The 11,909-nt window shown below is 48.0% G+C and overlaps 1 protein-coding gene across 5 annotated transcripts; it reads right to left on the bottom strand.

The window, feature by feature from the left end:
• Positions 1-1,137: 1,137 nt before the first annotated feature.
• On the bottom strand, positions 1,138-11,581 carry Prr14 (proline rich 14). Of its 5 annotated transcripts, none has more exons than XM_030242533.1 (13): positions 7,482-11,581; positions 6,786-6,920; positions 5,928-6,200; positions 5,639-5,807; positions 4,189-4,310; positions 3,919-4,108; positions 3,483-3,526; positions 3,186-3,391; positions 2,280-2,853; positions 2,079-2,148; positions 1,907-1,998; positions 1,612-1,683; positions 1,138-1,521 (listed from the first exon to the last, which is right to left on the bottom strand). In XM_030242533.1, the coding sequence occupies exons 3-13, from the start codon at positions 5,948-5,950 to the stop codon at positions 1,245-1,247; spliced, it is 1,839 nt and encodes a 612-aa protein (XP_030098393.1). In that variant the 5' UTR covers positions 5,951-6,200; positions 6,786-6,920; positions 7,482-11,581; the 3' UTR covers positions 1,138-1,244. The 5 variants fall into 5 exon arrangements, with proteins under 5 accessions (XP_030098393.1, XP_030098394.1, XP_017177699.1 ...); XM_030242534.1 differs by having other exon boundaries at positions 5,928-5,999; XM_017322210.2 differs by lacking the exon at positions 5,928-6,200 and having other exon boundaries at positions 6,786-11,580.
• Between the last annotated feature and the right edge of the window lie 328 nt (positions 11,582-11,909).

Genomic DNA, 11,909 nt, shown 5'->3' with positions numbered 1-11,909 from the left:
GTGCCTGGAGTGGTAGGCAGCAGGCCACTGGTAGGCGTTAGGCTGTCCTAGGTGCGCTTTTCTGGTGTGTAGTGGCTGCCTTTTTGCCTGTTGGTATTTCGCGCAAGCGCATGGCGCTAATGCCTTCTGCCCGTCTTTGGGCGGATCTGTCTACCGTGGCGTCTCAGAAAACCCAAGCACGATCCGCGAGAGTCAGAGGTGGGGCGGAGACCAAGCTCCCAGTGGCCGTCCCTTCCTGTGCTCAACAATAATAAACACTTTGCACTCCAGTGCGAAGTACTCTCTCACATTAATTCACTTGGTAATGAGTTCCGAGGTAAATATTTGCTCTCCGATCCATTTTACCAAAGGTATCTGTATACAAACTGCCAGGATTCTAGCTCCAGAGTGAAGGTCCTGGCCACTGTGCCACCAACTGCAGCACTTAGGTTGTACCACTCTGATCTGATTGTTTAATGTATCATTAGTGTGTGGGCATGATGTATGTGAGGGTGCGAGTGCCATTAGATGTATGTTGAGACGAGAGGACAACTTTGTAGAGTCTTCAACATGTTCATGGGTTTTGGGGATCAAACTCTGGTTACTAAGCTTATGTATGTACCAAGCGCTTTTTCAGTGGAGCCATCTCACTGGCCCTGGCTGTTCTTTTAATGTGGACATTTCCTTGACAACCCTTGTTTTCTTGTCGATATAAAATAGTGATAAATTCCCTAACAGACTTTGTGCCGGTCGACTCTCTATGATAGATTGTCCTAAGTTGGCGATGGCAGCATTTGGGAGGAGTAAATAACATCTTCAAGGCCTTAACCTGTTCCAAGGCCTTTTCATTCTATGATGTAAGAGTTGTGTATCCATGGTATACATAGCACCACATAAAGCAGCTCTCAAGTGTCATCTCTGGACTGGGGATGGAGCTCAGAGGTAGTATATACAAGATTCTAGGTTTGATCCCCCAGCCCTGCCAGTGGATGAGAGTGGGGTGGGCAATTTCCAGTGACCACTGCATTTTTTCTTTTTTTTTTGCAACCCTTTTTTTCTCTGCTACTATCTCCTGTTTTCTAGTCCTTTGGTGACCAACATAAAAACATCAGCTCATTTAATTAATTGATTTCAAACTCTGCTGGAGGCACAAAGGAGTCAGAAACATATATTGAAAACTTTATAGAAATATAGAGAAAAAAAATACAATTGATTCAGAGATTTCTCCCCTACCTAAAGGACGGATGGACAAATAGTTGGAGCTCCTAGAGGTGACAAGGGTGTTCCTTATCTGTCTCCTCCTCCAGGAGCAAGGCATCTAGCTCCCTCAGCCTTTCTTGCAGTAGAGACCCCACATCCTGGCTGGGTGCCAGGTTGGGAGTAAGGGTTCTGCTTGCTGCGGTGCGGACCCCTCGTGATGGTCGCCGGGATCGAGGAAGGCTACTGTCCCGAAATTCTACTGCCCTTCGGAGCTTCCTAGAGCTGGTAAAAATCAGAGTTCCATTGCGCTCCCGTGGTTCCTCAAAGATGGTCTCAAAGGTCCTGGGTCAGGCAGGGAGCAAGAGATCTTTACCAGGATTCTCCCTGGTTCAAACAGCCCTCTACTGCCCTCAGACCTTCCAAGTTTCTCACCTTCTGGTTGTGGGTGATTGGTAGTTCTTATTTGTATAAATTTCTTCCAAAGTGAACTCCTTCTTATTCAACCTGGAAACAAAGAGCAGAGGGCACTGAAGATATGGGCAAAGCCTGATGCTGATGGGAATTTTGGTTTCTGGGCCAGGTGAGAGTCAGAAGTGATAGGTGAGGAGATTCTATGCACACGCCATGTCCATGCCAAATGTAATGTCCCAGGTTCCTATGCTCCCTGAGAGGACTAGGACTGTCACCTACTTGGTCAAGGTAGCTCCCTGCTCTCTGAGCCTCTTACCTGATTGGTCGAGGCAGCCCCATTGGTGTAAGGTTTGGTTGGAGACGGACAGGTGTCCTCCGTATTCTGAATCTAGAAACCTTCCCCATGGTCTGCAAAAAATGGGCAGAGGGTGAAAGAAAGGCTTGGGCTCAGGCCTTGGCTGGCTCCTGTCTTTATACTCACTCATTACCTTGGTCTCTGGATCAGAAAACACCTTGTCTTTTGAGGCTCTTAACTCCTTCCCCTTCGTTGAACCCAACCTGCAGAGATGGTCAACAGTCAGGACAAGGGCATACACAGCAATGCACTCGTCTTCTGCCAGTGAATACTAAGCAAGGGAGGCAAGGCTCAGGCTGAGGCCAGAGTTCCAGAGGGGGAGTGAGAGCACTACCTGGGTTCTGCCGGCTCGCAGAAGAAGGAAGCAGGGGCATTGGCTGAGCAAGATGTAGTGAGAGAAGGAGAGACTCCCACTCCTCCAAGAGGGAAGACCTCTTTCCGGAGACAGGGTCGAGGAGGTGGTGGGGTCCGGGCCATCTCCCCACAACCCACAGTATGTCTCCGGGGCCTGGACTGGCTTGGCTGGGATGGGACAGGAGGCCAGCTACCTGGGTCAGGGGGCCCTAGATCAGGGCAGGAGTAGCTTCGTCCCAGAGATGACTTAGAGACAGGTGCTAGGGAATTGCACTGAGTCCGCCACTGGCGGATAGGGGGCCTGGGGCTGACAGATGTAATTTTCTCAGTAGCCCTGGACTGCTCAGCCTCCGAGATGGCAATCTTCAATTCTAATTTCATGGGAGGTGAAGGGGGTGGAGGCTGTGGTGTTTTGTTAGGTGTGAAGAAGATATCAGCAAAGCTTTCAAGCTTTGATCGGACGGAACGGAAGAGAGGGGCCAAGCCCCAGGGACTGAGACGGGGTCGTAAAAGGCTTGACGATGTTGGAATCACCGGGGTCTCCAGAGCAGGATCTGCAGTTGGAGAAAGGACGCTCAGGTGACTAAAACATTACCTCAGAAGCCTCAGTTTCTTCCTCCAAACACTAATCTGTCTCTAGAGGAGTGAGCCTGCTCCTAAAATGCTGTAATAGGATTGCCTAATGCCATAAGCCCTGGATTTGATCCCCAGTACTGCAAAGCAAGGCCATAACTGCTCAACTCCTTGAGCCTAAATCCCATTGTTACACAGCCTGCTCTGCCAAGGGAGCCGGCTAAGCTCCACCCACAGTTCTGCTCCTCCTGTTTCAAGCTTAACCGTGGCAGTTCCAAATTCTTCAGTCTCATTCCTCTATTTGAGTCCTTACCTGGTACTGGACTCTCTGGAGGATCTGCAGGTAGAGTAGACAGTTGGAATGGGGGTTCTAGGTCACTGGGTGTAGGCATTGGCTGACCAGCTTTTGTCACAGGCTCAGCTCTCGGGTGAAGGGACAAAGTAAGAGTTGGGCGTGCTTCCAAGTCCAGACCCCTTCTGTGGCAGTGCTTCCCCGGGCCCTTCAGGCTTCTGAAGGTGCTGTAAGGAAGGATTAGACAGGTAAATCCTGATGCCCCCAGCTCTGGATATCTGCATGATAGCTTTGATAATCCTTTCCCCACCCTCTCACCTTTGTGCTGGGACAATGAGGTTGGGCTGATCTTCATCAAAACCCTGGATATAAACAGGGGAGGTATTTTGAAAAGGCAGGAAGCCATTTTTGGCTTCTCCAGTTCCCCATGATATTCACAGATATCTGCTTGGTTGTACACAAAAGATTTTTTTCTTATTTCCTTTAAGTAGTGTCCACCAAATAAAATTTTGTTGTCATTGGGGTAGTGGCACATGCCTTTATCCCAATACTTGAAAATAGATACAGGCTATAAATTGGGATAGCCTAGTCTACACAGCAAGTTTTAGGCCAACCAAGTCTACATATTGAGACCTTGTCTTAAAACAAACAAGCAAACAAATAAAAACTTGTGTTTTGGCCTTTACAGAAATCCACCTCTAGCCCCATGCTTGCCCTAGCTGGAACCAGACATCTTCACTGTACTTTCTTATACCTCTGCTGGTTGTCTGCCACTGGCAATGTCTTCCAGTACCACCACTAGGGTGGGCTGTGGGACCTGGTCTGTCTTTTTTGAGGGGCTCTCCTCTGGGCCAGATGCTGCCCTTGATCTCATTCTCAAGGCAGGCGAGGACTGGCGGGCTCGAGTCAAGGGTTCTCTGCACAAATGCAGTGGGTCAGGAGGCCTAGAGAAAGAACAAGAAGGTCGGCGGGGTCAGTGGGCTCAGCTGTCTTCTCAGCTTAAACCCTTCCCTTTCACACTTACCTGGCTTGCATGGACCACTTGACCTGTTGGGATGGTAAAGCAGGTGACTGTGTGCAGACAGGATCCTGATGATGGTTGTGAGTCAGTGGGCTGGGAGTGTCCTCTTTGTGTGTCAGGGGGACCTACAAGAGGAAGGGCTGTAAGATGCAAGCAAAACTGGGTTTATGCCTATAATCCCAGCATTTGTGAGGCTAACACAGAAGACTGCTCAGAGTTCCAGGCCAGCCTGGTCTAAAAGGTGAGACGCTGTCTCAGTAAGACAAAACAAAACCCAGAGAAATAGAGTGACTGGACAGGGTCTTCTGTGTCTCACTGTGTCCTTAGCCACAGAGGTGAAAGAGATTTTCAGCTGGACTCCACGAAAATCCCTAAAAGAGGTGATTTGGTCTAAATTAGGGGTGAGATATTATTAGTCAGGAACTACAGGCGTGAAATGATGTAATCTCTTCTTCTTACCCAGGTTCTAGAGAAATAGAAAAATGGTAAAAGACAGTACCATTTTTCTCATGTCTGCCTTGTGGCCAAAGACACTACCAGCATGCTTCCGAACAAGAGAACAGAGAAGTGACAATTTTGGATTTTTGGGTTTTTTTTTTCTTTCTTTCTTTTTTTGGGTTTTTTTTTTGGGGGGGGGTTGTTTGTTTGTTTTCTGAGACAGGGATTCTCTGTGTAGCTCTGGCTGTCCTGGAACTCACTCTGTAGACCAGGCTGGCCTCGAACTCAGAGATCTGCCTGCCTCTGCCTCCCAAGTGCTGGGATTAAAGGCTTGCACCACCACTGCCCGGCTTTGGTTTCTTTTTTAAAAAGCACGAAAATATCATGTTTTTGTTTTACTCCCAGGTGTGGGATATGGGACTGCTTTAGATTGTCCATAGCAACTTACTAAGATTTGCCTCCAGCAGGGGCATAATTTTGCCAGCTACAGACAGGTTCTGCAATTGTATGACTTTTGGAATTCTGGGGACTTTTCATGTTAAGGCCCCCAAGGAATGGGTTGGTTATTGATTGGATGTTTGTTATTATTCACAAGAAGAAAGTAGATATCCTGATGGCGAAGATCAAACCTGCCCCAAGGAACTCGACACCCCTAATCAGCAGAAAGTAGCCTACCATCGCCCCATTCCCTCCCTTGCCTTTATTCGGAGATCTCTTTCCTCTCTATTCTTTTTCTTTCTTAACTAGTGTTAGGGGGTTGGGAGGATGGAAGAACCCACCAAGTAGCAAAGGATAGCGATAACAGGGCAGTCAGAAGAGTTTTTCATACTTAGTAGGATGTGGTTGGGTGAGTGGGTGACTGGACAGGCACATGAATTACCCAAAACCATATGGTCTTGCATTATGGAGGCTGCTTTGAAGGCTGGCTTAGTGGAACTGGTCTGACTTTAGTACTAAGCCAGGGCGGGGATGGAGGATAGGGAAGAGGGAGTGGTCTTTCACTTAAAGGGCTCACCCTGTTTGTAGTCATGACATCTTCCAACACCACGGCAAGGACCCTCCGAGAGGCCTTTTCTAGGGATGAAGGGGTCCCCAAAGGCTGCAGCCTCGGTCTTTTCGGGCTCCTGGCTTCCCATGATGCTCGAGATAGAGGCTGACGGCACAGGCTTGGCTGTGTAAAAGGGCTGGAGGGTGAAAGTAGAAGACAGTTGCCTGAACCTGTTGTTGCCTCTGTTGTAGTCGGGTGCAGCCGTCAGCATCCCCGTCTCCCGAGCTCAAGTCAGGCGGGCGGGGTACGCTCTCACCTGGAGTTCCCAGGCAAGTCCATGGGGGAAGCGGCGGTTCCGGGGAGTCCCTGGGGTATCCCAGGCTGAGGCCTGGGGTAAATTGGGGAGCGGGGGAGTGGGGAATGAGGGCCAGTTCCTCCCCCGGGACTCCGCCCTTCATAGTCCGCCTGCGGCTCCCGGTAGGGCACAGGCCCTTCCTCCAAAGGGCGCCCCCGGCCGGCCTCTCGGAGCCGGGTCTTCCCGCTGCAGCCGCCTTGATCACTCGGGCCCTGCCTGGCACCTGCCGCGAGACTGGATTGCGGAGGTTACAGCTCTCCCACCGCTCGAGCCTCCTGGGACCTTTGTCCCTGTTAGATGCCTCCCTGAGGTTCTCTGGGATCCGGTGGGATCCCGGTCCCGAGAGGCTTCCGTTTCCGCTAGATTCCTCTGTGGTCCTCGCCCCACCAAGCAAGAGCTCCAAAAGAATTACTCCACTTAGTAACAGCCCTCCCTCCTACCAGATCGCCTAAATTGGATCTCTGTGGAAAGAATCCTACTGCGCGGTTCTTCCAATCAGAAGCCGCGCAACTTGCCTCCTCCCACTGAGAGCTTCAGCTTAACGAAGTTCCCCTTGGGGGAGGCCTAAACTCATCACTGAACTCAGTCCGGATTCTGGGTTATAAACTGTCAAACCAACCGGTAGACCATTCACTCCAATCCCAGAAGGTCCAGCCCACCGGTAACATCCCACCCCAAGCCCCCGCCCTACTTGGATCCCCGCCCCGCGTTCTCGGGCGCCCCGGACCAGTTGGCTCAAACGTTTTCTTCTCCCCCCGCCTCCCGGCCCTCTCTCCAGCCCGGTCCCCCCCACTCCCACCCCTCCCCTACGCCTCTCACCGCAGCTTTCCAAGGATCCGGGTTTCAAACAGCTCCCACCTCCGGCTTCTTTAAAGCCTGCCTTATGCAGCGCTGTCCAACCGTCAGAGGCCTTCTTCTGTGTGTCTTAAGCACCGCCCAATTGCCGGTTCCGGTCTTCCGGGGTTAGGAGAAACTGCGTGAAATCTCCTGCCCGCCATAATACGTAGGGGCAAAGAAGCTCAATTGTGCCTGCACCGCCATTTTAATTGAGGGCAGTCTGATTTTAGCACTAGTCGACCGAAAAGCGTCATTTTTCAAAGGCTGGTCAGCGACCAACTACTATATCACGTTTCTTGTTATATTTGGACAAGTGTAGGAAAGCTAAAGTTTCTCCACCTAACGTAATTTTTCTTGTTCTTAACGCCGGTGAATATCGATTAAATGTTAAGGATTTGGGAATTTCCCATTTTCTTAGGTTTAAGTTCCTTAGGATTGAAGTTCCGGAAGTCGGGACGGCGGGACGGAAAACCTGAAGATCCCAAGTTAAAGAGTAGGCCTGATGTGGCCTCTAGCTTCCAATTCAGTTTCTGGAGAGACCAGGAACAGCCTAAGTGGGGAGAAGGCTGGGTGCGGTGAGCTTCATTCACTAGCATTTCTCTCTCTCCTCCCCCCCCCCCCTCCTTTCTTCCTAGGTAGTGTCTGCAGGCCACTCAGAAGGCGACTAATATAACCAACCTGGGGTTGCTTGGTGGAGCCGGTTCATTGTCCTTCCTGTTCTGGGCTGGCAGAAGTAACTCTTGGAAGAGGAGCCTGTCCTCTGCAGGGTGTCAGGTAGTCTTTTGGAATAAGAGATAAGCAGTCGATCCTAATGCTGGAGAGCCTGCTCCAAAGGACCTTTTGTTAGGAGCTGGACTACTGGTGGGGAAGAAGTGGTCATTTACTGGCATCTTGCACTATGAATGCGCCTTTACCACCTAACCAAAGCTCCTAACTCCCCAAGAATTAGCTGTTCTGTGTCTCAGTGTGTGTGTTGGTATGTGGAGGTCAGAAACCATTGTTAGGTGTCTTCCTCAATTGATCTTTTTGTTTTTGTTTGGTTTTGGAGACAGGGTTTCTCTGTGTAGCCCTGGCTGTCCTGGAACTAACTCTGTAGACCAGGCTGGCCTCAAACTCAGAAATCCACCTGCCTCTGCCTCCCAAGTGCTGGGACCAAAGGCATGCACCACCACTGCCTAGCTTGATTGATCTTTTTAAAGAAAAAAAAAATTACTTTTAAAAAAAGTATGTTTTTCAGATCTTTGTGAGCGTGAGGCCAGCCTGGTCTACAGACTTAGTTCCAGAATAACCAAGGCTGTTAAACTGATAAACCATGACTGGAAAAACAAAACAAAACAAAACAAAAAAAACAAACAAGCAAAACAACAAATATGTATGTTTATTGCCAAGTGGTGGTGGGACAAACCTTTTACCCCAGCACTCAGGAAACAGAGACAGGTGGATCTCTGAGTTCAAAGCCATCCTAGTCTACATAGTTCTAGGACAGCATAGGCTACACAAACCCAGTCTGGAAAACCAGACAAAGAAAGAGGTATGTTTACTTGTGTGTTGTATTAGTTAGGGTTCTCTAAAGGAATAGAACGGTTACAATGAATATACATATATGGGATTTATTAGAGTGGCTTAGAGGCTGTGGTTCTAGCAGCCCAACAGTGGCTGTCTCCTGACTGAAAGGGCAAGGATCAAGTAGTTGTTCAGTTCAGAAGACTGGCTGTCTCGGCAGTCCCATCTGGTGCTAGAGTCCCAGGGAAGTCCTAGAGAGCTGCTGGTCTTCAGTCTGTGTTGGAATCCTGAAGAAGTAGGTTCTAATGAAAGAGTAGTAAACTCAGTGCTCCAAGGTATGCTAATCATAAAACAGATAGTGACATTCCTTCCTCCACCCACCCGCTTCCTGGGCTCAAAGAGTGTTCATTCAAAGAGAGTCACCCTGACCCACCCTGACCATTCCTAGAACCCACTATGCAAAGGTGCTATTGCTAGGGGCTCTTAGATTGTTAGGGGCTCTTAGAAACTGTCTTGAGAGATAACCTGACACTTGTGACTTTGTACTTCCTTGTGACTCTTAACTGGCATTTTTGGTATTTTCCAACAACGCCCTTCCCACCTCCTTGAGTTGTGGTTCCTTCCTTTAAATACCCCCTTACTCAGCTACTTGGGGCACCACGGTCCTCTACCCCTGCTTGGTGTATGACCGTGGGCCCAAGAGCGCTCTTGAATAAAAATCCTCTTGCAATTTGCAGCAAGACCGTTTCTCGTTGGTGATTTTGGGGTGTCGCCTCTCCTGAGTCAGAACGTGGGGGAGTCCTCACGTTGTGGGTCTTTCACTAATACCAGTGAAGGGGTGGCTCAGGAACAGGGCAGACGAATTCCTTCTTCCATGCCCTTTTATGTGGGCTGCCACCAGAAGGAATGGCCCAGATTGAGGAAAGGTCTTATAACTCAAATAATGTAACCAGGAAAAAAATCCCTCAGAGGGTTTTGGTGTTTTGTTGGTTTTTTTTTGTTTTTTTTTGTTTTTTTGTTTTTTTTTGAGACGTGCCCAGCTTAGGTTTTAGTTAGTTCTAGATGTAGTCAAGTTGATAACCAAGATTAGCCATCCCATGTGTCCTTATGTATGGGGGCACATGTATCACTGTGCATGTGTGAAGATCAGAAGACAATATGTCTACCATGTGGGTCTCAAGGATAGAACTCAAGTTGTCAGGCTTGGTGGCAAGCACGTTTGCCCACTGAGTCGGCTCCTTCAAGGTGACAAAACATTAGCCAATGAGGAACTTGATTCTATTTTTTAGCAAAGGGCAAACAAGATGGTATTGCACTGGTGGTGGTAGTGGTGCACAGCTTCAACCCCAGCACCTGGGGAGCAGAAGCAGGCAAACCTCTGAATTTGAGGACAGCCTGGGCTACACAGAGAAAACTTGTCTCAGAAAAAAAAAAATGGTATGACATATTTTTCTTAAATATACTTTAGAGCTAGAAAGATGGATATCTCAGTGGTTAGAACACCTGCACTTGCAGAGGACCCATGTTGGGTCTCCAGCACCCATATGGTTGCTTACAACTCAGTCACTTGAGTGCCAGGGGATCTGGTGCTAACTGCTACCCTCTGTACTAGGTATTCTTGTGCACACACACACATAAGCAAAACACTCAGACATATAAAGAAAACCATACACTTTTAAGAGTATACTTTTTAAATTTAAGTTCTTTGGCAATTTTATATGTATATAGTGCATTCTGGCTGCTGTCTCCCCTAATCCTCTCATATCTCCTCCCATGCTTACTGATCCCTTATACCTATCGCTTTCCCAGTGACTCTCTAAACCCTTCTTTCATCTATGCCAGATTATTGATGGGCCCATTCTTGTGTAGATCAAATACACTTTCTTGAGCAAGACTTTCCTTTGTTAGTAGCACAGATCCAAACACTCACTTTTCATGAACATTAGCTGAAAAAATATAGAGGAGAAAAATACAAGCAAAACTCTGACATCACTGTATTCATAGAAAGATGATGTCATGGAGGCAAGCAACATTCTGTAAGGAGCATTTTGCCAAATCCGTCCTGTTGGCATAATGAAAGCTTCAAGGGAGAAAGGAGGTGCAGATGTTTTTGTCTGTTTGTTTTGGACAGAATCTCATGTAGCCCAGGCTGGCCCCAAATTTGATCTTGACCTCCAAATTCTATCCACCTCTCAAATGCTAGGACTACAGGCATGTGCCACTAGAGCCTGGGAGACAGGGTCTGGCTATGAAGCTGTATTAGGGTGCTCTAAAAGAACAGAACGAATAGAGCGAATCTCTATGTGATGGCTATTCTTGGTTGTCAACTTGATTACTTTTGTAATTAACTAAACCCTAAAATGAAGGGATGTAGCAGCCACCAGTGGCCATGGAGAAGTGGGTATCTGGAAGGAGAGAGCTGGAAATGGATGGGAAGGAGGGACGAGAGAGGAATGAAACCAAGACAACGTTTCTGATCAAGGTCCAATGTTTAATTCTTTTCAAGATTTATTTATTATATGTAAGTACACTGTAGTTGTCTTCAGACACACCAGAAGAGGGCATCAGATCTCATTATGGATGGTTGTGAGCCACAATGTGGTTGCTGGGATTTGAACTGGGGACCTTCGGAAGAGCAGTCTTTCCTCTTAACCACTGAGCCATCTCTGCAGCTCCCAATGTTTAATTCTTAAATTTTAATTTTAAAGGTGGGACCCCATCCCCCACTTTGCCAGGATTGCCTAAGGAAGACAAGCTCCGTTGCTCAGCAGGTATTGGCTTCTTACAGGAAGCTGCAGATATGGCAGGACAATAGGAAGACTCCACCCTAGGTGGGCTAGGCAACTGTGGCAAACAAGGTCAGATTCGGTCAGATTCAGTCAGCTCCGGGCTGGGGGAAGGGCACAGTCCTTCTCTTTTTATTTATTAAAAGTTAGCTGGACTGGGGCATAAGATTTACTTATGCTCAGGAGGCAGAGGCAGGCAGATTTCTGAGTTCGATGCCAGCCTGGTCTACAGAGTGAGTTACAGGACAGCCTGGGCTTTACAGAGAAACCCTGTCTCGAAAAACCAAAAAAAAAAAAAAAAAAAAAAGACTTACTTATGCTCCATGGTCCTGCATGAGAATTATGGTGGCTGGTAGTAGACTCTGGCTTAGGTCTGTGTCTATACTCTCTCTCTTACCTGTCCTAGAGGACACATGCAGCTTGCTTGTGTTTATTTATTCATTTATTTTTAAAGTATTTTAGTCTTTTTTTATGGTTTTAGGGTTTTCTGGGGGGTCTTATTACTTTTAATATATTTTTTTAATTTTTTCGAGACAGGGTTTCTCTGTATAGCCCTGGCTGTCCTGGAACTCACTTTGTAGACCTCAAACTCAGAAATCCACCTGCCTCTGCCTCCCCAGTGCTGGGATTAAAGGGGTGCGCCACCACGCCCAGCTGCCCAGCTGTGCTTGTGCTTGTGTTTATTTGAACAAATAGGGCCTCTTAGTGTTTTTGGGTTTGTGTGTGTGTGTGTGTGTGTGTGTGTGTGTGTGTGTGTGTGTGTTTTCAAGACAAGGTTTCTCTTTATAGCCCTGGCTGTCCTGGATGTCACTTTGTA

The sequence above is a fragment of the Mus musculus genome, chromosome 7 (genome assembly GCF_000001635.26).
Source record: "Mus musculus strain C57BL/6J chromosome 7, GRCm38.p6 C57BL/6J".
In the NCBI taxonomy this organism is placed as follows: domain Eukaryota; kingdom Metazoa; phylum Chordata; class Mammalia; order Rodentia; family Muridae; genus Mus; species Mus musculus.
The sequence above is the reverse complement of the archived record's forward strand: the minus strand, read 5'-3'. Positions and strand labels throughout refer to the sequence as shown.

Coding starts and splice junctions, on each gene's coding strand:
- Prr14 (XM_030242533.1), bottom strand. CDS start 5,950: ATGGACTTGCCTGGGAACTCCAG. Junction 3,527..3,918: donor GTGGCAGACAACCAGCAGAG/GTATAAGAAAGT, acceptor GTTTATATCCAG/GGTTTTGATGAAGATCAGCC. Junction 1,522..1,611: donor CAATCACCCACAACCAGAAG/GTGAGAAACTTG, acceptor TGCCTGACCCAG/GACCTTTGAGACCATCTTTG.